This window comes from Suillus subaureus (assembly GCF_016647635.1).
Source record: "Suillus subaureus strain MN1 chromosome Unknown BJ212scaffold_23, whole genome shotgun sequence".
Classification (NCBI taxonomy): domain Eukaryota; kingdom Fungi; phylum Basidiomycota; class Agaricomycetes; order Boletales; family Suillaceae; genus Suillus; species Suillus subaureus.
Window position 1 is genome coordinate 337,388 of NW_024538579.1, and position 24,311 is coordinate 361,698.

Consider the following 24,311-nt stretch of genomic DNA (forward strand, 5'->3'; position numbering starts at 1 on the left):
TAGATTAGATTCACGAACATACTACATATATTATACTCTATATGTTCAGAGAAATGAGCAGCAGAGCGCCGTTGGGAGGTAAGAGGCTCGGCGGACGTCGGCGAAAGAATGACTGTCGGAACTAACGAACATGGGATCCTCGAGGTCTTGCATAGGCTCCAGGGAGCAATATTCGTACCTTGAAGTGACGCAACTTCTGGGAATCGAGAATTTTCGGACGAGTAACAAGCTCCAGGGAACTGGTCATGCTTGTACCCTTGTTTGAAATGGCGATGCTGCGGGGTGACAAGGAGCTGTTCGACTCGATCTGGGGATGTACGAGAATAATGAACCGGACGCGACCCGAGGAATGATTAGGTCAATAATGTTTGTGGGTCAGTCCGATGCAGTGATTTGGAAGCATTGCACCTACCTCCATCAAGAACTTGCCTCCAACGGAATCCGGTGTTTGATCAGTGCCCGAACACAAGCGACTCGTGATCCTCAAGACCAAGACTTGGACGGAGGGTCGTGCTGATTCTGGCCTATCCGGAACTAGTACTGGAACTTTCGGCCAGGTATAAATGTCGCAGTGCACCCTCGAGCTGTCGTCAGTTTCTATCAACAACCCTCTCTCACTCAGCGCTCAACAGAATATTCAATTAACCATGAGCCACATGATCCCCTCCGGACAATACAAGATCAAGAATGTCTTGTATGCAGACCGGTACGTCTACATGTCAGAAAGCGGGGAGGTCGTCGGCCACGACGTCGGTCAAGTCGTACGCGTCCATCGTTACAGCGACGTCCTTCCCGTGCTCATCAATCCCCATAGATCAAAGTCGATGTCAAGGACAAGGCTCAGCATCTTGCGACTCTCTATGATACTGCGACAAAATTGTACCTTGCAATCGACCAGATGGTAAGTCTGTCTGGTGTTGACGGATGCGAGATTGCTGACGGCATGAAATCGCAGGGCGGCAAAGTCAAAGGCCAGAAAGATGCGCAGGTGCTCCAGTTGTCCAGCGACGACGGCGTCAAATTTGAGTGAGCGCAGTCTTCGGTTCCAGTTGTATCAAGAATTCATTCGCACCTTTATCTGCAGGATCCATCCAAAGGACTTCAACGACGTGTGGTTTCTCGCAGACGGTGGAAACTGGACTACTGTTTGTTTCCGTCGCTGATCTTTCTTGGCTCGATTTATGACCAACTTCACTCCAGATCACTGCTCAGGCAGCTCCCCCCTCGGACGCGAAGTACTGGGAATTCGAACAGGCGTAATAGGTGTTTCGAAATGCAAGGAGCTGGATATCCAAGTAGCAGCTGCCAGCGGGCTGCTGTTGCTCTGTCCCGTCTGTCGAAGAATGCTTGTATGTTTAGCTCGTGATCGTGATGTATGCAAGACATGTGTGACTTTCCGTGACTAGCTGAGTTCTCGCCTGTCGGAGATGTGCCACCTCTACTGTTGTTATTATTCTCTGCTCTCCGTGTCCGCCGTCACAAATGTCCTCCTCTCATTCGCCTCAGCGCATAACAACCGAACTTATGCAAGGAGTCTCGTTTGATCGTGCGCTGCGCGATGTGATATTGAAAAAGCCTGTGTGGACATTGCACGCAACGAGCAACACGAACCCACCTATGACGAGCTACCCGCTTGCGCTACATCGATCGAATAGTTGAGCAATGCTCATCGCAACGGGGCATCTTGTCTTGTGCTTGTGCGTCTGTAGTTGAACCAATCTGACTCTTGAAGTCGAGATAAATATCAATGATGCCATTCGAGTGCGAACTCCATGTAGTAGGCAACGACTCGAGAGAAGAACGCATTTCAATGACATGTCTGTCAGTAGAGCGCTTAGTCACAGACCGACTCAGATGATCGAAGAGCTGTCGCTGGTTTTTCCTGCCCAGAGTTCCGATGCGTGAACAGGATGGGTAGAAGCGAAGCAAATACTTCCAGACGTTCGATCGCCCGGGCCTGCTATGAGACTGCGGTAGTTTGGGCATAACTCCCGCCAACAGTTGAGTCGCGAGTCCAGTTAGAAGTTGCAAGTGTTCAGCGCACAATGATAGCACAACATCAAGAACACTTGAGCAAACCCTGGACAAATGAATTGGGGTTGAAAGGTACCTTGACATCATATCATGTCCATGCAGAACCATCGCGCATGAGTAATTGATGGAAATCCCGCCAGAGGAAAGACTCTGCTGAGTGCATACAAATCGCGCAACAGCTAAAACATTTTATTCGTCTGTTCTCTGGAACACATACGGATAGAATATAGGCAGCTTCTTGCAGTCCCGACTAGAGTCGCCCTGCAATATGCAATACCTGCATAATGTAGATATCACATACACACAACAAAACCTAGGGTAACCAAAACCAACGTACGCATACATAAAATGGTAACGGAGTTAAACTAAACAAAAGAGGTGCTAGCACCGTTGACGTATAACGTTTCCATCCAACAAGAGAGTGTATGGCGATGGTCTAGAAGGTTGGAGATGAAAGTCGTTGGGACAGGTTAAAAGTAAGGGTGAAGGATGACAACGAAATTACGAACAATACGGCGAGGGGACGAGATCGATATTCGGGGAGGAAAGACAAGGATACAAATCGGTGATAGCAGATAATGATAGGGAAAAGATACATTTGTCTGCGGCGGATATAGCGGGAAACATCCATGATGATGGATGATTACAGAACAGGGTAATTAAGCCTAAAAACATGTTGATATTCTGGACGCCAACGAGCAAAAAAAACTTACGTCGGTTTCCATAACTGGGGCTTCAGCAGAAGCAGCAGCTTCTTCCTCTGGCTCTTCTACAATAGTCTTGTCAGCGGGGCCTGGGGCCTCGTTCTCATTTGTTGGGGCTTCAGCCTGAAAGTCAAGATAAGCATGGTTTTAAATCAAACGAGGTATGTCCTACCCTAGATGCAGGCTTCTTGGAAGCTGCTCTCGAAGCAGGTTTCTTGGCAGTTGTTGAAAGAGGTTTGGCGGATGCTCGAGACGCAGGTTTCGTGGCCTTAGAGGCTGGTTTTGTGGGGGCTGCCGGAGAGGCTGGCTTTGAAGTAGCCTTGGATGCAGGCTTCGACGCAGCCTTGGACTCGGGTTTAGCCTGACGACCGGTTCAGTATACTGAGATATGTGGTAGAAAAGTAGAGGCAAAACGACCTTTTTGGCAGCGGGGGCCTCTTCGCTCTCTGGTTGAGCGCCCTCTTCTGCAGCTTTCTCAGCAACAGTACGCTTCTTTCCCCTAGCAGACTTGGGTTTAGCTTCAGCTTCAACCTCTTGGTTGTCACTGTCTGCGGTAGGTTTAGGTTTCCTCCCCCGCGGCTTCGCGGGAGCTTTCTTGGGCGCTGGCTTGTCCCGACCGGCAAGGCGGGATGAACGGCGAGCAGGATTGGCGTCACCATCGACGGCTGCTGTAGTGGTACCGGTGGGCACGGAATCGTCTGCAGGCGCGGCGGTCGCAGCAGCTTTGCGGGGCATCGCGATTGATGGATTGTGGGTGAAGAAAAGTGAGGGTGGACGCGCTCGACACCCTATTACTTTTGAACTTTATCTAGGACATCAACAAACAATACTCGATCACCTGACCAAAAGCGCGTATACAGCTCCAAACAACTACCTATTAATCTGCGCACGGTCCCGAACCTGGCCGAGGCGGTTTACAACATCCCGTCAAACAGCAATCGGCTTCCCCTATAGAGTCCAAGTTACTTGGAAGTTATTGAGATACTGTTCGATTGAGAAAATCCTCAGCAGACGGGTAAACATATTCTTTTTCACTCTATTGATTTACACACAATGCTAGCAAGCGCCTACTTAGAGGTATCTGCTCATTCCAATGAGATAGCCTCACAAATGCATGCGTTAGATACGCGAACAAGAACAATACCTTCAATCACAGCTTGGCCAATACGGCATCGGCACCAGAAACAGTCACTCCGGGGCCAGGCTCGAGCTACGTAGACCAGTCATCAGGATCCCCATTATTATTGTATTCACAAGAAATACACGAACCTCGACGTATTTGATAACCAAGTCGTCTATGATCATGGCGTATCGTGCAGTACGGACTCCAAATCCGCGCTCGGAGAGGTCGATACTTAATCCCAGGCTCCCTGACCACACAGCATTGGGGTCAGAGAGGGTGATTATCTACGCGCGCAAACTCTTCCGTTTGCTCCTGGAATGACTTGATAGTATGGACGATTTACCTTGTCTGTCAGTCCCTCGACACGTCCCCATCCGCTCATGACGAACGGGTCGTTGGCGGCGATGACAGCGATGACATCGACATTCTTGGCTTTGAACTCGTTATACTTGGCGAGGTAGGGCGGAAGGTGGTTGATGTGACAAGTTGGCTAATAGGATGGGGTAAATTCAATGATCAGAATGCACTTGAAAATACATACGGTGAAAGCACCAGGCACTGAGAAGAGCACGACCTTCTTACCCTTCCAACTGTCAGTAGAGAGGTCGGTGGCTTGTGATCATTCTGATAAGCCTTATTCTATGGGCACTGGCAGGAGACAGGACATACGAATACCACACGCCGACTATGCGTAACCAGGCATATTAGCAACAACAATGTTAGGATTCAGAGCAATGTCTCACATGATCAGCTAACTCTTCAGTGAAAGGGATGGTTTTGAAGGTGCCGCTGGGAATAGTGTCACCGACGGAGATCTTCAGGGATGCCATAAGTGAGCTGACTTGGATGTAACACTTGAAAGCGACGTGGTGGCAATTGCGATCGCTATAGGCCTTATCTAGTGTGCAATTTCGCGGAGTTCAGAACGATCAAGGTGCCTACTTGTGTACCTCGACACAAGACTGGCAAGAAAACGTTGAAGTTTACACTGCAGTCATGCCATTTGCCAGGTTCTCTTTCGTTATGTTAATATTGGCAGCGAGCCGCCCGCCGACTCTGCTAGATCATCCCTGAATTCTACTTAGATCAATGGTTTTTATATCCCAATCTTTAATCATCTCTGTCTTCCATACCTCCAATTCGCAATGTCACTCTCGCTGCACGCAGTTGCCCCTTCCCCAGGATATTGTCTTTGTGTTTTTTTTTTGAATTTTCTGCCCGGTATCTTCCTCTAGAGAACAAAGACACATGCACCACAAATAATCAAGGGGTAGAAGTACATGCAAGAAAGGAAAGGTTTCCCCGCGGTGCGAATATGCGGCATTCCGGACCTGTATCAAAGTCCTCAAGTCTCTACTTCATAGATCTAGAGTCGGGACACTGTTTGGTACTGATTAATTCGTGGTCAATCCGTATGTTACTAAGTAGGTTAATAGCTACTTTGTGACGCTCATGTCATCCCCATTATGACTAGTGACTTTTCAATATCCAAAGTACTTGTGGAGTCAGAATCACCTGTCACTCATTGGCATTACTAGGAGAAAGAACGTACCAGTTATTCGGTGAAGCCATTATTTTATCAACAAGAATTGCCCCGTCTCACACGGTTGTATGATACAAATCCAAAATAGATCAAAGGTAGGTGGATCGCTGTTATTCTACTTCAAAATGCCAGGTGATCCTTTTTGGCACAGGCCGGGTGCCGAATAGTAACGCCAGTGTCTTCGGAACTTCTTGACCGACCACGATGTTTAGAAATGCAACTGCGAAGATGGCCCATAGCTCGACGATCCCTGTTCCTGCGTTGATAGGAAATGAGGAGCTTAGGCCTCTGCAAGATTTGATTGCAGCAGAGAAGACGGTGCTGGCTTCGTGAGTCCACCTAGCGTTTGACACAGCTATCAATGAAACCTCGAGGTAGACTACAAAGGCTGAGCTCGGATTTTTCGAAAGCTGCTGATGCCATGAGGACATGGGCAATTTCTGAAGGAGATGATCTTTCTGTACGTCTTGGCCTTGTCTCGAGATAAACTCAACATCGAACGGGGTTTTAGGATATACTGAATTCTTCCAGAACACTCCTGGCGCACTTCTCTGGCGCGCTCAGCCGCTACAGCTCTATTCAAAACATCGTTCGAGACAACATGAAGGCCGTGCGCACGCGTGAAGAATCCCTTGATGAGCTTCAAAGGCGCCGGCGGCGTACTGCAGCCTCCGTAGAGAGCATCAAGAAAAAGCTCACTCGGATGAACCAGGAGACCAAGGCATTCGGTGCACAGATGGACGCACTGAATACTTCATGCGAAGACATGCGAAATTTGGATGTAAAAATCGCGCACGAACGATCGATGATCGTCGTTTTCAAACGTAAATGCACAAAAAATTGGCTGACACTAAAGTTTGGAGGTCTTGCAGAGTGCTGTGAGAAGGGCATGGTATGTTCTGCATGCCATTCAGGTCACGATTTTCTGATATATGTCTGAACAGATTGTAGGGGAGATCGGGAAGCGAATGGTAGTCGTGGGTAATGCTCTATTACTTACCAGTGCTCAGTTTCCTAAGAGCCGGGACTCGTCAGGAACTTTCGGAGTCACCCAAACATCCATATGTAGGGCACAAGCACATGACCTCGTTACTATCTGAAGCCCAGCATCACATTATGCAAGTCGTATTTTCTGGAACGCCATCCAGTTACGAGACGCACGAAACTCCGCTCCCACCGACTTCCCGAAGTCGTCCGAATTGCTTCAAAGATCTTCCAGAGATTCGTGACGAGCCCTTTGCCATCGATTATCTCCCGTCTAACAGCAACCGATCCTCGGTTGACAATGATATGATGTCAGCTCCTGTGCATATCGTATGTCCTTATGATCAATCTTATCAGGAGCTAATGGAAACTTTGAGAATAGCTTTCTGTAATTGGCCCGTCAACGACTTCCACACCAGATTACGGCTGTCAGGCAGAGTTATCTCCGCTATGTTCTGAGCTATGTTCAGCTTCGTCTAGCCGTAGAAGGGTAAGAGGGAATTCTGGCAATAGAAGCTACTCCACTTTGGCGCGGAGTAGATCTGCTACCTTTAGACTCGAAAGCATCGCGGAAGGTGATGAGCCTTTACCCTCGCCATCTATATCCAGTATTATCAGAGACGCACGGTCTTATCTGAACCTGATCAGCCCGCATACATCAAGTCTAGAAACCACTTCATCGTCGAGCGGTGGTAATTACGAAGAGATATTACCTGGGCAGTGCCCGCCTTGAGTCCATGAGTTTGAGGTACGTCACATACGGCATCATTGTTTAGGTAGAACGTTGACCGTTCGTGCCGGTAGTGAAATGATCGTATTCATAATACGTATCATGCCAGTGTGGAATTTCATGAGTTACTGAGTTAGATACCTCCACAAATCTTTGCGTCAGTCTTCACGTTACATAACTATGGTTAACGTTGACATCTCTAGTCTTACTCCTTCTGTACATGGCAGATCTTTCGTTGGCGAAAGTAAAATTTTAGTGTTTAACGAGCACGAGGTCGTCACGCATGCGGTGCTGGGCACATGACCGGGGTCCGGGACGTTGCTGCCGATCGTGCAGGATCTACTCCCTTGTCATTTGAACTTTGAAAGCTAATGTGGTGCATTGCTTTGTTTCTCGTGCTTTCATGCCGGTTATTTAGCATTGGCCTTCGATTGGTGGGTTATGTTGGGACTCCGAGAAGCGGGACTGTTATTGAACCACAGAAGTGTCACCGACCACTGGCAAACTGTAACAGGATATTAGTAGATGTTCGTCCTCGGGCCTCAACCATCTACTGGGAAATAGGTAGGCATTCCTGATCCGCAAGCTTCGCATCGCTACAATTCTCGTACTAATCGAAAGAGGCTAGCGCAACCACGTTTGATGAGCAGGATTTCACAATACCTGACAAACAGGAAGTGGCCGATCGATACGATCCTCTAGGACTTTGGAGCTCACAGGATGTCTTTCAATTGTCCTTTCAATTGTCCTTTCGATTGTCTACTTTGTATTCCAATCAGGTTGATGGTTCCTATCAAGTAGGAGAATGCCAAGTCCTCGGAACTCGAGTCGTAGCTCGGCGCCCCGTCGGATTCGGAAATCAGCACTATGCTAACTGCAATCTCATGTTAAACGTTAACTTCGATGTTATCGTGGCTGTAATTATATCACGGCGCCTGGCGGTAATTCGAGTCGAGCGTCATTTCGTAGCGTCAATGACCTATGGAATTGTTCATCGTGACGCTCGTGACTTCTCGAGCGCCTGTTCAACCGATGTGATCCCCCACAGTACAATTGCATCAATACTTGATATCTGGAATCTTCGAGTGTTTTCTGAGCTCTGTAGATTGTGGGTTCCCTAGATAGTGAGTGCATTAGTACCATGAGAGGCTTTCGTCATTGATTCACTATAGCCATAGCATAGCAGTGTGGGCACGCCATGGGTCGAAGGGTAAGCGGCTTACGCTCTATATTTTGGCCATACTTACCAGGTGGTGCCTAGGGGGCTGTATAATTTCATTCTTTCGAAACCCTGTCGGCTGTGGGTTTCGATGTGCGTCCGGCTATGACGGTTCGAGGGGACTCCGATAGCTTTTTCTCACGAATGCACATCGGATCGGATGTCTAGTCTGATAAGCCTGAATTATTAAACAACAGCATAGCATCCTCCGGGACTTTTGGGAGTAGTCTTTATACTTCCGGTATGAGTTTCGCTATCGGCCGGTCGTTCACGTTTCCCGTAAGCGCGCATTCAGGATATAAAGACCTGGACCTGGCACACAACCTGGGCATTCAAACAACTTACTATGTTTTCTCAAGCTCTCACTATTCGCGCTGATAGCATCGCTCGTCATATCGAGACGGTCTTCCTTTTTACAAAGAATGATGTCAGAACCACTCTGATACCTGTCGTGTGTGACAACTATTCCGCGTCTCACCCCTTTATTCAATTACACTTTTCAGACCATATTCGCATTATCCGCGGCTCACAAATATGACCCCATCCATGCTTGGAATGCTCCTTTGTGGATATGGCTCCACTTATTGCAGTTCAACATTGCAAACCAGATCCAGGATCCGGAGGAGGACCGCAAGAACAAGCCCTCCCGTCCGATACCTGCTGGTCGCATTTCTGTCGACAGCGCAGCTGATATGCGCTGGGTAATGGTCCCGGTCTGCCTGATGCTGTCATTGTGGTACGGCACTCAGGCTCTGCTGGCCAGCACCGTTTTTGCAGTGTTGACGATATGGTATAACGAACTTCACGGCGATAAAATGGGATTGTCGAAGAATGTACTCACAGCCATCCTCTATGGGTGCCTGGAAGTCGGAGGAACCGTTGCTGCCGGTAAATCTATTCGGTTGCAGAAATCCATCATTTTGCTCATCAAGTGTACAGGTTCTCGCAACTCATGCATCGATAAGGCTGGTGCTTTGGCGGTCGCACTTAGCTCGACAGCCTTTGCGACTACACTTCATGCACAAGACTTCAAAGATGAAGAGGGTGACCGCCTCACTGGCAGGCGCACGCTACCCACAATATTCCCTAAAGCAGTGCGCTTTTCAATGATGCTCGGCATTCCCCTCTGGTCATTTGGCCTGAGCCATATCTGGAAGCTAGATTCGCTCTCTACCACCGCATTTGTAGCTTACGGCGCATATGTGGGGGCCCGATTCGTGATGTACGACTCGGTAGCCGCCGATAAGCAGTCCTGCAAATTTTATAGCGTAAGTCGAAATATTATTTGGGAGCACACCGAGGTGAAGCTGACAGTGAACTCATACCAGTTGTGGTACTCGCTTGGCCATCTACTTCCGGGTTACTGGCGTTTCTTTTATGGTGCTTGAGTATCCAGAGTTGAAAGCTGCATCTGTCCCGTTCTGATGATGCACTAAATTAATGGATGAGCATTGATGGCTGTCCGTAGGCAAAACAATACAGAATACTATTACCTACCACCAGTTCGTGCATCCTGAATAGCCACACTTTGTCTGGCACAAATCTTGAAGCTAATTAAATCATAATTTTCCTGCACGCACTACGGGCTTGAATGAATGCTATTTGACAAGAAATCAATGAGATAGTTTTGAGGCCGTGGCAAAGGTTTTTGGTCACGCTCGCGGCTTCGGAGCCACAGCCGTGCGGCTATTATCCCTGGCTTCTCATTGGTTGGACTACCGGTCCGTATCACTCCCGAACTGGTCTTCGCATTGCGAGGTAAATGAGGTATACTTCGTTTGAACTCGTTAGTGCCGAACTGTGTCGATTAAATAGAATATTCCACTTCGATTCGCCTCTGCGGCAACACTAACTGTCCGTGCATAAATTGGTAGATGATTACGGACTTTGAAAAATATTTGCAAAAGATAATCTCTGGCGTTAGTAGGATACAAACCGTCAATTCTAATTGCCCTACAACTACGCTTGCGACAAGAAGCCAGAACGATCACTTTGCCTTGACGGGGCCCCTAGAAATTAGCCTGTCGTGAAAAGAAAGGAGAACGTTCCCACATCAAGAGAAATTTCGATGTAGGCCAAATATAGGCGTGAGAGCGTTACAAAAGTCATCGTCATTCGTCGATCTTTAAATTCTGAACATGAAGCCTGAGGCTGCCAAGCATTGTAGGTGTCGAAAGGCTCGCTGAGACCACGATTCAAGTACGTATTGGTCCCCTTTTCTCTTTTTCGTGTCGTCCTTTTTCATTTCAGCAATATTAATAAGGAAGACCGAGATGACGACGAGAGACTCGGGCGTTTGGCTGAAGCCGACCCACTGAGCCTCTAACGGGCGTGTTAAAACTTCGAGCCGAGCGGCTGGCAAACTCGGACTGGACCTGGATATAATCCCCGGAGCTCTATCGTAGTCTCTGCCCTATATTTTCCATAGTAAGTACTGACTTTCACAAGAAACTAGAATCCGAATGACGTCGGTCGTCCCCACGACGTGAATTATGATCGCCTCCTGAATGTGTTTTTGACTCAAATTTCATGTCCTATGGAGAGTTATTCTCTAAGGAGGACAGTACTATCTAGTCAAGGGGACCCCTAGTATCCCTGTCACATCTCTGGGCCCGCGAATGCCTTGGTGTGGGGCGTACCACCGCCAATCCGCCGTTCCCGCCAGCCGTTTTAGACGCGCCGCCCTTCGAAGATGAGATGACTTAAAAATACTAACTATGTGTGACGAGCTAACGGGTGAGAAGACGATACGTGTACTCGACCGCTTCAATGCGCGGACAGGTACAGGAGTCATAGTGGATGTAGTAGGAAAATACCCATGGTTGACAGATGGTTGTTCAGAACGTTCAAGTTCTTCTTCCGGCTGACTGCCTCCTGAACTTGAGTCGCACCATCCCAATTATTTTTATTGCAACGATCACGCTAAGTCTTATTTGCACAACGTTCGTTTTGTCTTGCAGCTTGGTTTCGTTCTCGGAACGTGATGCAGCTTCTAGGAGACTGGACTAAGGTACGTCACATAGTCTTAGGTCGTGCGCCACTTCCTGATAAGGGTTCGATTTTATATCCAGATAATGGATACATCCAGTCCGTTTATCGGCATTCGAATCAAGCAACAACGCTGACTGAGCCACATAGCGCCTGACAAGATCTTGATTATGACACGTACGGACAACAATGTCCGGTAAGTGCTTGTTTGCACGAGTCAGATTGTATGACCGTCTTCTACGTTCCTCGAGTGGCACCACACCTGTGAAGAGTTCAACGTAGTTGAACTGTCATCTGAAGTTCAATTTCGCCCCCTTGGAATGATGTGCGGGTAGGTGGCAGGCTCAACGGCATGAAAAATCTGACCATACCGTTTTTATTCGCTGCTCTATGCGACATTACTCGGAAAGGAGGTCGCCATCATGTCATTATTTTTGGAAGATCTACGATAGGAAAAATCGAGTGCCTCCTGCATCTGTCCCGTACCGTAATGGTGATGCTTGGATTTTGATTCGCTCATTCTAAGAAAGCATCGTGGACAGTAGGTGGCTAGTACTGAGGTGAAATACCTTGGTCGCCCTCCCCGGCATTCCGTTCTATCACCGGAAAGCCTTCACACCCGATTGCACCAACAAAGCCCACGTACGCGTTCGATCGTTACCCACCTTTCAGTCATAGCTTGAGCTTGTATGCAGAGTAGTTCCCGTGGAGATCCTTTTATCCTGTGGTAACGTAATGCAAGGGAGGAGGACTGCTCCCTCCGTGGAAACAGTTTCCCACTTTGAATCATTCCTTTGTTTACGCTTTAAGTCAAGTTGGTGCAGGACACGCTTGCACTAGGACTAAATCCAGGTAAATCGCATCGCATTATTCAATGTCATCTGTCAGATTTAGAGTCCCCGTACCAGACGGTCAATCGTTGTCACCGTTGCATATTTCAACGGGATTCTGGCTGTGCTCAGCCAAACCGACATGCTATGTTTTGTCCCCTTTCTGATCTGATCTCCCCTAATGAGCAGCCCTTTTGGGACGACGGAAAGCTTCTATTAGCTTGAGATCATGTCTGAAGATTCTACTCACGACGGCATCCAATCGAGCTGTCAAGTTCGCCGGTGTACCTTGTTTTACTATTCGTTTCATAAGTTACTGACACCATAGATGTTCCAGTGATGCACGTCTGAATAGCCATTTTGATATGGAAAGGTCGATCTCAGGCTATTTAACTGGCTCAAAATGAGCAAACAATCAGACCATGTTGTCCCAAGCCTTAGATAGTGGTCGCCGTATCAGCGGGCATATCATGACACTGTTGTTGTTCACGAAGTCTGATGTCTTAACCACTCTGTTACCTGTCGTAAGTGCCCCCAAAATTGGACGTGTGTTCTTTGACATGACCTTGTGCATCAGACTTTGTTTGCCTTGGCGAATGCTCCCCATCCCCACACAACTCGCATTCTGGACATCATAATTTGGATATGGATCCACCTCCTGAAATTTGACATATCTAATCAGATTCAGGATCCAGAGGAGGACAAAAGAAACAAGCCTGATCGCCCTCTCCCCGCCGGTCGTATAACTGCCCAGAATGCGGCGGACGTGCGCTGGCTGCTACTTCCTATCTGTCTGATGTTTTCCGCGATGTATGGCAGACAGACTCTCGCCTCTAGCGCTTGTTTTGAAGCCCTCAGTATCTGGTATAATGAATTTGGAGGCCACAAAGCTGGGCTTTCAAAGAATCTATTGACAGCCGTTGGATATACGTGCCTGGAAGCAGGTGCAACGATTGTTGCAGGTACGTAGGTTGTTCCATCTATAGCACGCTTTGCCGTTGACTGACATCCATATCTTGATAACCAGGGTCCGGCCCGTGCCTCGATAGTATCAGTGCGCGCGCAGTTGCTTTGAGCTGTGCAGTGTTCGCAACGACACTTCATGCACAAGATTTCAAAGACGAAGAGGGGGATCGCTTTATAGGAAGACGCACTCTCGTCACTCTGTTCCCTACCTTTGCACGTATTTCAATGATGCTGGGCGTCCCCCTTTGGTCGTTCTTCCTCAGCAGACTCTGGAATGTGGATTTTGTCTGTTCTGTTGCCTTTATAGCGTATGGAACAGTTGTAGGGGGGAGATTCATGGTGTATAGGACTGCGAGCGCTGATAAACAATCCTGCAAATTGTACAGTGTCAGTGATCTCAGAGCCAAAAGTTTCTCCTTGCTAATTCATTACTTTAGCTCTGGTTTGCCCTTGCGCACTTACTCCCTGGCTATTGGCGATTTTTCTACAGCACTTGAAGCTCACCAGCACCATTAAATTGTGCAAATGAATTACTTAGTTAATATTTCAAGATTCTTACATAATGAATTTTGATGCCGCTCACTGCGCCGCGGCAGTCAACTTGTTGTCATCGTTCAACGACGCTCGTCAATAATTTGCTGCATGCTGCAGGTAATATGGGACTTCTCCCAGAATTGAACCATGGGCGTGGTGCGGGCTCTGGCTTGCCACTTCCTGTTCTTCTTCTTGCCGGAATATCGACCTTAGTAGCAGTGACTGTCAGTGGATTGTCGATATGGCTGCAGCTAAGAAACTATAGGAAGCCCCTCCTGCAAAGGTAATTCCACTTAATTTCTGGCGACTGTTTGCTGACCCGCGATATTCTCAGGATGGTCATCCGAATTATGCTCATGGTCCCAATCTACGCCTTGTCATCCCTGATTTCCCTTTTCTCGCTGGACGCAGCATTCTTCATTGATGTGATACGAGATGTATACGAGGTATGTACTATCTATGCACGAGTATCTTTCTTGTAAACTTTGAACATCGATTTAGGCTTTCGTCATTTATTGCTTCTTCGTTCTTCTGCTTGATTATTTGGGCGGCGAGCGTTCGCTTCTCATTCAACTCCACGGACGACCACCTATCCCAGCCATATTTCCTGTCAGTCTTTGGCGACACGAAGTAGATGTTAGCGATCCATACACGTTTCTCTTCATTAAACGAGGCATTCTGCGTCAGTAGTCGCTGTCTTTTTAATGGTCACGCTGACACGTTTCCACTGATAGAGTATGTGCAAGTCAAACCTGTGTTAGCAGTTGCCAGTCTCATCATGAAAGCAACCGGAACATACCACGAGGGTGATTTCCGGGCCCGGTCCGGGTACCTGTATGTTTCAATCGTGTACAACGTGTCCATTTGCCTTGCATTATATTGCCTTGCAGTCTTCTGGATGTGTGTAAGCGATGATTTGAAGCCATTTCGGTGGGTCAACAGGCGTTTGCTTAGCTATCTAAAATTCATTATTCCGGTTTTCAGCCCTGTACCAAAATTCCTTTGTGTTAAAGGAATCCTTTTCTTTTCATTCTGGCAATCCATTGCTGTATCAACTCTCGTCGCGGCCGACGTCATATCCAAACTTGGACCATACACGGACAGCGAACACATCTCCCTCGGACTCACCGACACTTTAATTTGCGTCGAGATGCCATTCTTCGCTATCGCGCATATGTATGCATTTTCCTATAGAGACTTTGTCAAATCATCACCTTCTGCCAAAGTTCACGTAGCACGGATGCGTATAGGGTATGCCGTTCGGGATGCATTTGGCCTGAAGGACCTTGCTGAGGATACCAAGGCAACTTTACGGGGAGAAGGCATCAATTATCGTGCAGTTCGAGCCAAGCGAAGGCGGAATGCACGTTGGGGCAGCAAGAGAGCGAAGGATACGTGCCGGCCTTGCGCTATTCCGCAGGCGGAAAGCGGAAATACTGGCTCCCGGAGGTGACGGGTCTAGGTGATGGAAATGCCGAAGGTGACCGCAGGGGCTGGTTTGGTCAAGTCACCAGGCAACGATGGAGACGTCACTGCTCCACTGCTCACGGAACATGAAGAGAACATTGTTCACTCTGCGCCCGACATGCAATATCAAGAACAACGGCAGACCATACGAATGCCCGGCGACGACGTGTACGTGGAAGACGACGATGAATATGCACTGCATTTCAATGACGGCTTGGCCACCGCGGATGATTCACTCTATGAGCACGCGAAAAATTATGTCTTCGGCGACTACGCGTACCCTGTTGTAGACGTCAGCTCTGAAGAAGCGCGTTATGCGATGTGGGCTGCGGAAGAGAGGATTGTTAGAGAAGGAATGCACGTCAACGTCCACGTTGGTACAAGCAGTAGCAGAGACTATGGTGCAACGGGCACTCGGGCAGGTCAAACACGCAAGTACGATGACGGTAAGGACGAAGTATTCGCTTCGGAAGAACGTGTGATGTCCCTTGAGGAAGGCAGTCAGAGGCACAGAAGTAAACGCACCGAGGAAGTTGAGGTGGTCAAATGCCAGAAGTAATGGAGCTCCATCACCACCGATCTCCGACTCGTTAAGCTCATCTGCAAGTGGATCGGGTTCAGGGAATCATCTGCGCTACTCAGGGTCTTCATCTCGACATAACTCACAGACATCTCATGCATCACGCCCGAGACTGCTCTCTGGAAGCAATGTAAACGTTCGCGCATCGTCCCCATACCTTCATTCTTCGCCTTCACACTCGCGATCGAACCTCGGTACTCCATCACCCCGCTTACTTCCCTCTGGATTACATTCCCACCCACCTTCTCCTCATCCTCCACTCGCGGAGCCAGACGCTGTAGACCTTGTTGTATCCACCGATACGCTCCCGGTGCCCTCAAGTTCGCATGCTGCTCATACTTCTCTGCGCGCCACAGGCTTGAAACGTGTCTGGGATCAGAAAGGGCACACCCATGTTGAATCTTCGGTTGGGTTAGAAGAAGAAACTGACAGGTGGTCTAATGACCGTCGCGTCGTCCCTGGTGAAGTCGACAAGGAGCCTGATATACGGAAGGAGGAACATAATGTTCTGGACGGACACGAGCCAGAGGAAGTAGTACGCTCTGAGACGCCGCCCCCATATGCTCGGGCTTGGACCTATGGAACCAAGAATCCAGAGGAGGACGAACAGAATCCGTGGACGTGAAATCATGACCAAAGGACTCAGATGCTCGACATGCCGAGATACCCCCTCATATACATAACTTATTCACGTTGTATAACATTCATGTAGCTGTCTATGGATTTCTTTCAAAAGTCAGTTGCTGATGCTTGGTTAGATTTGTCTCCTGAAGTTTTTGGCAACTACGGTCAAGCTGCGGTTGTGCTTACTCAGGTTGTACAGCCTTACCAATTGCCAAGAACCTGTTCGGTATTTAGATGCGTGACACTGTGGCTATGCGAATCGTGGCATTCCTGTGCACCACTTCACGCACAATTACCCCCCTCTCTTCCGCGAGGCCGCCAGGGTTTACTCACAACAACTACCTAACATAATTGCCACGACGAACCATGTTCAAGACGGCAGCAGCAAAAATTGCCCATAATTCAACGATTCCGGCGCTTGCAGGTAATAGCGATCTTAGACAGTTTCAGGATCTCATTAACGCGGAGAAGGTTGTTTTGGTCTCGTGAGTGTGCTTCAGACATTGCATATACGCCGTTAACGTTCTTCTCGCATCATTATACAGAATTCAGAGACTGGGCGTTGATATAACCAAGGCTGCGGAGTCCCTCAGGGCGTGGGGGGTTGGTGAAGGTGATGACCTCGTAGTGAGTGATGCTTTTGTCTGGGTGTACGTGGTGCAGTTGCACTTCATTGCATAACGTTCACGCAAAGCTTCATGGGATGCCACGCATGCTCTGTGACGCTCAATAACGCGTAGACAAGCTCCTCATCTTGCCATGTGGAGCTGAGTACAGTATATACCTGCGCGACTGGACGGAGCATTTCATCCAAGACCAATGGCTCTATGTGCACCCGCCATGTTTTATTATCCGCTTCTGACAAAGAAACTGTAGGATATCCTCAGTGCATCTACTACCCTGCTTGTTAACTTTGCTGCGGCGCTGAGTGCATACGCCAGCACACATCATGGAATCCGCGACACCATGAAGTCTGTACGAACGCGCGAGGAAGCCCTCGATGATCTACGGCGCCGACGACGGCGTGTTGGAGCCTCTGCAGACAGTGCCGAAAAGAAGCTCAGCAAGATGAGCCCCGAACACAAAAATCTCGCAGCGCAGAGTGACGCTCTCAATCGACTGCGTGAAGAGATGCGCGCAATAGATTGTGAGATTGTTCGTGAGGAAGCTGAGCTGGGCGACTTTAAGAGAAAATGTGCGAAGAGCTGGATGCAGGCCAAGTTCGGAGGTCTCGCAGAGTGCTGTGAGAAGGGTGTGGTAAGTCGTTCTATTTCGTTTCGCTCATTCTCCGCCTCATTTTGTACTCAGATTGTTGGCGATATAGGCAAAGCAATTGTTGCAGTATGTTCTGGTGTTTGCTCGCAGGTCTCATCATGACCTTCATTTGTAGGAGATTCCCGAAGACGTAACGCAACCGGGACTTCCTCGAGCGTATTATAGCGCTCATCCACGTGTCAGCGCCCTTGTATCTGAGGCACAGCGCAGTATCGCGCAGGTGGCCTTTACGGCTGTCGCGTCTGGCCGCGTCAGTCAAGGAGAGCATGAGCATACATCTTCGACTCAGGCCTCGCCACAGATGCAATCACAACAGACATTGTTGTCAAGTTCTCCCTATTTACCTGCTCCGCGAGTAGGAAGCGGGCTCCACCTAGGCGGCTTTGGGAGTGAATCTCTGGTGGGACTTAACGAGCTCAACATGCGTTAAAATATCTTATCATTTTTGACATTCACAGTCTCCTCCACATCCAAGCCAGCGCACGGCATCCGCGGACGAACTTGGCGTCTCCACACCGACCTCAACACATGCCAGTCATTTTTCCTCTTTTCCTACGAGGGGCCCAAGCTTAGGTATCCTGTCACACGACGGACCGACACCCTCAATTCCTCCCCTCTCGTACTTGCGGCAAGCAGATACAATGGCTGGTGGTTCCTCAGCCCTTCCCGCGCATGACACCTCGGGCTCTTTGACCAGCTCTATCGCCGACGCCCTGGCTCGCAGTGATTCCAACTCATTAAGCCTAAATCGTCCCTCAGTTGATGATCCTGCGCCAAAGTACGAGCCATTCGTGCCCGGATCAGGTGCTCCATACACTGGTGTTGGAGACACACGCAGAAGCAAGAGTCCAAGTTTGCCACCAGGCGCGGCTCCTGCTGCAATCCAGGCTTGGGACGGTGGTTTGGGCGCTGAAATTGAGGAACAGCGTACCGTGAGCGAAAGCAACGACAATGCGATGAGCGTCATGAGTGGAAATGAACAGGCGACTAGCATTACTGGGCTGAGCGACAGACGGACATCACAGGAGTCGGTGGGTGGTATGCCGTATGACCGTGATGAGGAGCCCGAAGATTACCAATCGAACGAAATTGCGCTGCAAAACATAGACCGAAGGGTGAGGTCTGGGACGGAGGAGGACGAAGCAGAGGTAGAACGTAGCAGACCTTCGCCTCAGACGACGGAAAGTCAGAGACGTATCCCGCGTGTGCCTCCGCCATCCGTAGATACTGAGGCACCAACTCCGCCAGAGCATACCAGGATCGTGTCTCCGCTTTCACAGCAGTCTACTTCCCCACTGCAGACTCAAGCGAAAGGTCATTCAGAAGAGGGCGACGGAGACGACGAGCAGGCACGCAACGCAGCAGCTGCACGTGAAGTCTCTCGTGAATTGGATGCGCTAGCATTCAGCACACCTGCACCAGTGATGTACTCTACTCATCCAACTCAATCCCAAGCCCCACCACAAGGTTCTTACATGTCGGGACAGGCTTACCCGCCTCAGCCACACCAACAACTGCAGATTCATGCACCTCAACATAATCAGACCTCTCAGCCCCCTTCACCCCTTGCACCACCTATTGCACCGTTCGCTCACCGTTCTACTTCACCTCATTCTCATATCGGCGCTGACCCAGGCGAATCGCGTCCTCTACCGAACATAGTTGCTTCGAGGAGTAGTTCGCCTCGTCCCACATCGCCTCGCCTCCCGCCATCTTCTTTGTCCTCTGTGCAATCACCTGCTTCCGTCCCCTACAGGTCACCACCTGAATACCCACGTCCGCCGCCGCCGTTCTCCTCTCCCCTCATGGCGAAGTCCACATCTTCACTGACCTCGGGTGCTCCCGGTGGTGCACCGCGAATGATCTCGGCTGCTGCGTTCCGCAGGCCCGGTCGCAACGGAAGCGAGTCTGGGTCATCGTTGAGTCCGGCAGGGTATAGTGGGCCGGCAGATACCTCACCTCTATCCCTCCTCCGCCCTTCTGCATCGCCTGCGCCTTCGATGTCACGAAAGTCCGGGGCAATGCGAAGGCTGTCTGTAGTCAACCCAGACCCAGTCCAACTCGATGAAGATGAGTTCGACTACATATCGGCATACACGGGAGGGGACGAGCCGCGGGGTGCGCAGGCCCAACAGAGTGGGGGATATGGGCAAGGGAAGTATGTTAGCGACCTTGAAGCTCGGTGATCAAGACGAAAGCTTGTCTATGTTTAAACTTGGGACTGTATTGCTCTGGATGTAAATGAACTATTGACTATGTATGTTCTTTTTCATTTTCATTTGTCCTGTTGTTATGTTAATTTTGCTTATTCACAATCAAATATGTTGGAATGTGGGATCCAACCCTTTTCACTCCAGTTGGGCGGTAATTTAGCCGACTGTGCAATCCTCTGACCTTGCTGGATTTTCTGCTCATCGATAGTCATGACGACAAAGATGGTATGTCCAATGATCTATAGTACTCGGCTTGAAGCATTCCAAACTCGGTAAGGGTAAACTCAACAGTCTTTAATAGAAGCTTTCAAAGACAACAGTGCCTCCTCGCCAGGTTCTGATCGGCTTTGGGTTTGCCTAATCTCCATTTAGGATTGCTCTGCCATCTTGCCCTTCAGTTTGTGATGCCACGAGTAGTGTTCCGCATGCTAGTAGAGGTGACATGTTCAACCCTTCACTTGAAGCTCAGTACCTAGAATTCAATGAGGGCAAGAAACCCCTTCACCCTGTCACAATCGATCCAACAGATGAATTTTCAGGTTCAAAGGCGATTCATCGATCATCGTTAGGTTGTATGAAACGGGAGATATTGTTTACAAAGGACGCTAGAGACTTGCAGTACTACTACGTCAACCTGATTTGCAAGAGCAAAAGAAAAGATAAATCATAGTTTCAAATTGAAGAAATAAGAAATCGTGTGTAGAGTCATAACTCCCATGCTGATCTCAACTATAAAAGTATATTTCGATTGATTCAGAGCGCACGTACCTTTCGGAATGAAAGCAGAACTCAGAGTTGGACATCGCCAATCCACACTTCCCCACTGCGCTCGTTCGAACTAAGGAGACCGCCCGAGAGAACTACTCGAGTATTACCTCCAGGGGCGGTATAAGATGTTGAAGGGATCCAGCCACGGCCCTCCGGAGTTGAATCACCTGTGAAATGAGATCAGCCGATGGATGTTACATGGTTGTAATGCAGGCACTAATGATGGATCGCGAACCAAGGTTAACTTACCTGCCAGAATTAACTTCTTCCACCTTAGCGCGCCCTCATGCCACACCAGCGCCCAAGCATCATCCCAGAAATTTCCAGCACCCGCATGGCCCAAGTTGGATGCCTCACACTCGCCGTGGTATAGCAATGCGACTCCAGTACCATCAGACGTGGAAAGAGGGACGAGACCGTGGACGGAGCGCGCTCCGGGATATCCCTGTTCCGGATCGCCAGACGGTACAACGGTTGTCCAGGAGTTGGTACTTGGTGTGTAAATATCCAAGGGTGGTGGTGTTGAGGTGGGGAGTTGGCACCCAGCGAAACCTGGAAAAAAATACATGAGATATTAGTTAATTTAGAGATGGGGAAGGCTGAAATGATAATGAATACCAAGCTGTTGACTATGATAAAAAAGGACAGAATAAACAGAAGTCGGGCGCATATGAAGGGCAAAACAAAAAGAGCGTGAATACTGTCAGACATTGTCTATTTGATAAAGTTACGAAGCGGGGATCACGAATGTCGTAGGTAGAGCGCACATCAGACATAGAAGAACAACATACCGCCGAATCGAATGATCACTTCCTCATCAGAGGAAGACGTTGGAAATTTTACAGAAGCGATAGCGGTCCCGCCACGGGCGGGATCAGGAGCATCTGCACAGAGAGACCACCGAGAGGATTGCAGATCATAAGAATGAAGAGTAGAGAGGCGACCAGAGGTAGGACAACCCGCATGGATGTACAACTTTCCCTACATACAAATCCCGATCAGTACGAGAACGAAAATCAGGAAGAGAATGAATTGTAAATTGATGGAACGCTCAGGATGTAGGGCGCATTTTCGGACGCTCACATTAGCCATGACGGAAGCGTGGAAGCTTCTCGTGACGGGCTCATCGCCCGTACCTTCCAGCTTCTCCCATACCACCTCATCCTGTGATATCTGCCCCTTCCATATACCTGATTGCTTGGGATCTAGAGGCGTCATATCAGCGCCCCCCCTTCCGCCCCACATGTACAAATTTCCGCCATCGAACACTGTTGTCGCGCCCACTCGGGGTTCCGGCTTCGACGATGCGGACAAGGTGCGCCACAGGCCAGCATTATCCGCTACGGAATGCTGGATGGCGTTGTTCAGATCAAATACGTGAACATCTCCATCCACAGGCTTGCGCGGCTGGAACTCGCCAGCATATAACAGCAGGGTGCCTTTGTTTGCGATAGAAGCACAGTGGGATGATCGTGCTATAGTTGAGAGAGACGATAGGCATGTCCAGCGGATCGACATCGTTTACGTTAGATCGGGAACTTCAGGGGAGCAGTTACAGAGTCCTGGCTGGTACTATGTACTCAGCGATTAGCAAAAAGATAACAAGATTTGTAACAATCGTCGCAATGAATGTGACAATCGATGAGCGCCGAAAACCCAGGCAGCTGACCTTTTCGACCAAGTTGTTCATCTTTACTGCGCGAATTCACAGCTGCGGCCATAATTAGCTGGTAACCTATATACTCTCCCACAGGACAAGGATCACAACCCCTCGAGCTTCATCACATACTTGCACTCGGCGATTAATTACTTGGTCGTCCAGTGCTTCGGGCGGGTCCATAATGCCTGCGATGAAATGACGGAGGTCGGATCTCAGTTATCCAAGGGTCGGATGTTCTGGTTCTCAAACTCATGTAGTACGACGTCGTTAAAACTTGCCTCTGAGTCAATTCTGAGTACCCATTAATGCTATCATCACCGTAACCGCGAGCCGACAATTACAAGGGACATTTATGAATGCAGCACAAGTGCAGATCCCTATCGAGACAAGAAGCTTGGCAGAAGCGGCTGCCCTTTGAACACTGCAGCGTGCCCTTAAAGACCCCATGTCCAAAATTAGACCTTCCTTTCATCCAATATTGGTTAGGTCTTTATTGTCTTGCATTCCCTGACTTGATCAGACGAGCTTCGGTGCTATACCAGAAATACAATAAACGTACTCCCGGATTCGCCATGTCGACCCGAGAAATGGGAGAGCATGTACGGCACTCAAGGACGGGGATCTCTCGCCCACATCGATAACCCTTTTTGTTTAAGAGTCGTATGAATAACTCCAGCCCACAGCGACTCCTCCCTCATCCGTTGGGTCCTGGAGTCCCTTTGTCAGACACTGAACTTACCTGTACCTATCTTTCTGTAGCGTCTGGCACCTACAAACCTCGCCCTACACCCGACTATCTGTAGCACATCGTACTTTAATACCCAAACCGTCAGTTAGCATCCATTATGGCATCACATACATACCCTCCCCCTGAACCCCGCACCATCGCACCCCCAACCAACAATACCCTTTCGTCGAAGGAGCGCTCTGCACTAGTGCGCTCGACCAAGAAGATAGGACGTATGCTCGGTGATATCCCGCGATTTGTCGATGATATTGAAGATCGTGAGTTTATCGTTCCTTTCACTCACCTGGATGATGCTGATCTGAGGAACAGAGTTCGTCATGGTAACGCCTCCAAGACCACCTACTCCAGTTGGACCCTCCAAAGAAGACACATGGAAGAGTCGTAAACCGACTCACCTTCCCCCGCTTATGAAACTCTCTGGTGGGATTGCCATGGACTCCAACTCCCCACCCATGCCCCCACGTACTGCACCTGCACGGCGCACTAGCATCGTATCAACTTCCTCCAGCAAATCTTCTATTCAAGAACAGCTTCTCACCCCATCCAAGGAGGTTGCGCACAGACGCAGCAAAATGGAAAGGCTACGAAGGAGGCTAGGTGAAGAGGTTCCAGTAGAAGCCGTTTTCCCATCCGCCCCTGCCAGCCCGAGGACACCCATCCCACATACCGCGATGCCCGAACGCTCGCATAATCATAACCGCTCGCGGTCTGTACACCCTTCACACGACGACACTGTCACATTCTCGATAGATCATCACACTGTCGTTCTGAAAACAACCACACGAGCTAACCAGCCTCACTCACCTCATCCTCATCGTTCCCACCATCCACACAAATCCGCACATCGCCCGCCGCCATTGCCTATGACCGGGCTACCACCGTTGCTCAAGCCTAAGCATCCTCGCATCTCGGATGAAGCAGGTCTATTGGGCGTGAGGGCCAAGACAGCAGCAGGTTCTAAGATCGGCGGTGCAGAATTCAAGGCCGCAAGACGCGCCAAACGGGAGGGTTTCGGTGAAGTAGAGATGGTTGGGTTCATGGGTGGTTTTTAGGCCTTCCTGTAAGCTCAAGAGCTTCTTCCATGTGCTCATGGTGGATATATGCATATACAGTGCTCTCGCGTGGAGCAATCATATGCTTCGGGGATCTCGAGGTTTTGGTATGTTTATCTATGCGAGTTTGGGTATGCCTTCATGTCGTCTCTCTATGCTGTCAATCGCTTTCTCTTGATGACACTACGCACTACATACCATTGGGCTGGACCCTGTACCAACTGATAACGTTGCCTCGATGATGTTTCTTCTACATTATGTTAGTAGTT

General features: G+C 49.2%; 10 protein-coding genes across 10 annotated transcripts; 8 read left to right on the forward strand and 2 right to left on the reverse strand.

The window, feature by feature from the left end:
* Positions 1-647: 647 nt before the first annotated feature.
* Positions 648-1,260, forward strand: BJ212DRAFT_1300986 (uncharacterized protein; the record flags this gene model as incomplete). Its single annotated transcript, XM_041333071.1, has 5 exons — positions 648-761; positions 815-901; positions 956-1,026; positions 1,085-1,145; positions 1,201-1,260. The coding sequence occupies 5 exons, from the start codon at positions 648-650 to the stop codon at positions 1,258-1,260; spliced, it is 393 nt and encodes a 130-aa protein (XP_041191355.1).
* Positions 1,261-2,535: 1,275 nt separating this feature from the next.
* BJ212DRAFT_1482498 (uncharacterized protein) lies at positions 2,536-3,473 on the reverse strand (the record flags this gene model as incomplete). The annotated part of the gene is made up of 4 exons (XM_041340430.1): positions 2,536-2,718; positions 2,748-2,861; positions 2,911-3,099; positions 3,156-3,473. 4 exons carry the CDS (start codon positions 3,471-3,473, stop codon positions 2,536-2,538), a joined length of 804 nt encoding a protein of 267 aa, XP_041191356.1.
* A 2,126-nt stretch (positions 3,474-5,599) lies between these two features.
* On the forward strand, positions 5,600-6,969 carry BJ212DRAFT_399963 (uncharacterized protein). The gene is made up of 3 exons (XM_041343104.1): positions 5,600-5,864; positions 5,916-6,296; positions 6,349-6,969. Exons 1-3 carry the CDS (start codon positions 5,766-5,768, stop codon positions 6,502-6,504), a joined length of 636 nt encoding a protein of 211 aa, XP_041191357.1. The 5' UTR covers positions 5,600-5,765; the 3' UTR covers positions 6,505-6,969.
* A 399-nt stretch (positions 6,970-7,368) lies between these two features.
* BJ212DRAFT_399994 (uncharacterized protein) lies at positions 7,369-7,911 on the forward strand. The gene is made up of 2 exons (XM_041343105.1): positions 7,369-7,682; positions 7,747-7,911. Exons 1-2 carry the CDS (start codon positions 7,490-7,492, stop codon positions 7,818-7,820), a joined length of 267 nt encoding a protein of 88 aa, XP_041191358.1. The 5' UTR covers positions 7,369-7,489; the 3' UTR covers positions 7,821-7,911.
* Positions 7,912-8,511: 600 nt separating this feature from the next.
* BJ212DRAFT_399835 (UbiA prenyltransferase family-domain-containing protein) lies at positions 8,512-9,938 on the forward strand. Its single transcript, XM_041343103.1, has 3 exons — positions 8,512-8,785; positions 8,841-9,225; positions 9,277-9,938. Exons 1-3 carry the CDS (start codon positions 8,684-8,686, stop codon positions 9,723-9,725), a joined length of 936 nt encoding a protein of 311 aa, XP_041191359.1. The 5' UTR covers positions 8,512-8,683; the 3' UTR covers positions 9,726-9,938.
* A 2,639-nt stretch (positions 9,939-12,577) lies between these two features.
* On the forward strand, positions 12,578-13,618 carry BJ212DRAFT_1447807 (UbiA prenyltransferase family; the record flags this gene model as incomplete). Its single annotated transcript, XM_041338450.1, has 4 exons — positions 12,578-12,679; positions 12,733-13,117; positions 13,183-13,508; positions 13,559-13,618. The coding sequence occupies 4 exons, from the start codon at positions 12,578-12,580 to the stop codon at positions 13,616-13,618; spliced, it is 873 nt and encodes a 290-aa protein (XP_041191360.1).
* A 119-nt stretch (positions 13,619-13,737) lies between these two features.
* BJ212DRAFT_1365998 (organic solute transporter Ostalpha-domain-containing protein) lies at positions 13,738-16,459 on the forward strand. Its single transcript, XM_041336087.1, has 8 exons — positions 13,738-13,938; positions 13,990-14,101; positions 14,157-14,337; positions 14,390-14,585; positions 14,640-14,994; positions 15,033-15,156; positions 15,182-15,605; positions 15,628-16,459. The coding sequence occupies exons 1-8, from the start codon at positions 13,778-13,780 to the stop codon at positions 16,325-16,327; spliced, it is 2,253 nt and encodes a 750-aa protein (XP_041191361.1). The 5' UTR covers positions 13,738-13,777; the 3' UTR covers positions 16,328-16,459.
* Positions 16,460-16,692: 233 nt separating this feature from the next.
* BJ212DRAFT_1482503 (uncharacterized protein) lies at positions 16,693-19,787 on the forward strand (the record flags this gene model as incomplete). Its single annotated transcript, XM_041340431.1, has 6 exons — positions 16,693-16,811; positions 16,872-16,953; positions 17,203-17,583; positions 17,635-17,667; positions 17,717-18,001; positions 18,060-19,787. 6 exons carry the CDS (start codon positions 16,693-16,695, stop codon positions 19,785-19,787), a joined length of 2,628 nt encoding a protein of 875 aa, XP_041191362.1.
* Positions 19,788-20,603: 816 nt separating this feature from the next.
* Positions 20,604-22,100, reverse strand: BJ212DRAFT_1275437 (uncharacterized protein; the record flags this gene model as incomplete). Its single annotated transcript, XM_041331218.1, has 5 exons — positions 20,604-20,749; positions 20,832-21,134; positions 21,374-21,563; positions 21,666-21,878; positions 21,960-22,100. 5 exons carry the CDS (start codon positions 22,098-22,100, stop codon positions 20,604-20,606), a joined length of 993 nt encoding a protein of 330 aa, XP_041191363.1.
* An 885-nt stretch (positions 22,101-22,985) lies between these two features.
* On the forward strand, positions 22,986-24,237 carry BJ212DRAFT_400066 (uncharacterized protein). The gene is made up of 2 exons (XM_041343106.1): positions 22,986-23,247; positions 23,300-24,237. The coding sequence occupies exons 1-2, from the start codon at positions 23,088-23,090 to the stop codon at positions 24,040-24,042; spliced, it is 903 nt and encodes a 300-aa protein (XP_041191364.1). The 5' UTR covers positions 22,986-23,087; the 3' UTR covers positions 24,043-24,237.
* The last annotated feature ends 74 nt before the right edge of the window (positions 24,238-24,311 follow it).

Excerpts from the sequence above, each read along its gene's own strand:
- BJ212DRAFT_399835 (XM_041343103.1), top strand. The coding sequence starts at position 8,684 with ATGTTTTCTCAAGCTCTCACTATTCGCGCTGATAGCATCGCTCGTCAT. Across the intron at positions 8,786-8,840 it reads TCAGAACCACTCTGATACCT|ACCATATTCGCATTATCCGC; the intron begins GTCGTGTGTGAC and ends TACACTTTTCAG. Across the intron at positions 9,226-9,276 it reads CGGAGGAACCGTTGCTGCCG|GTTCTCGCAACTCATGCATC; the intron begins GTAAATCTATTC and ends TCAAGTGTACAG.
- BJ212DRAFT_399994 (XM_041343105.1), top strand. The coding sequence starts at position 7,490 with ATGTGGTGCATTGCTTTGTTTCTCGTGCTTTCATGCCGGTTATTTAGC. Across the intron at positions 7,683-7,746 it reads AACCATCTACTGGGAAATAG|CGCAACCACGTTTGATGAGC; the intron begins GTAGGCATTCCT and ends GAAAGAGGCTAG.
- BJ212DRAFT_400066 (XM_041343106.1), top strand. The coding sequence starts at position 23,088 with ATGGCATCACATACATACCCTCCCCCTGAACCCCGCACCATCGCACCC. Across the intron at positions 23,248-23,299 it reads TGTCGATGATATTGAAGATC|AGTTCGTCATGGTAACGCCT; the intron begins GTGAGTTTATCG and ends TCTGAGGAACAG.
- BJ212DRAFT_1365998 (XM_041336087.1), top strand. The coding sequence starts at position 13,778 with ATGGGACTTCTCCCAGAATTGAACCATGGGCGTGGTGCGGGCTCTGGC. Across the intron at positions 14,338-14,389 it reads CATTAAACGAGGCATTCTGC|AGTATGTGCAAGTCAAACCT; the intron begins GTCAGTAGTCGC and ends TTCCACTGATAG. Across the intron at positions 14,995-15,032 it reads AAGGCATCAATTATCGTGCA|CAAGAGAGCGAAGGATACGT; the intron begins GTTCGAGCCAAG and ends ACGTTGGGGCAG.
- BJ212DRAFT_399963 (XM_041343104.1), top strand. The coding sequence starts at position 5,766 with ATGAAACCTCGAGGTAGACTACAAAGGCTGAGCTCGGATTTTTCGAAA. Across the intron at positions 5,865-5,915 it reads CTGAAGGAGATGATCTTTCT|GATATACTGAATTCTTCCAG; the intron begins GTACGTCTTGGC and ends ACGGGGTTTTAG. Across the intron at positions 6,297-6,348 it reads AGTGCTGTGAGAAGGGCATG|ATTGTAGGGGAGATCGGGAA; the intron begins GTATGTTCTGCA and ends ATGTCTGAACAG.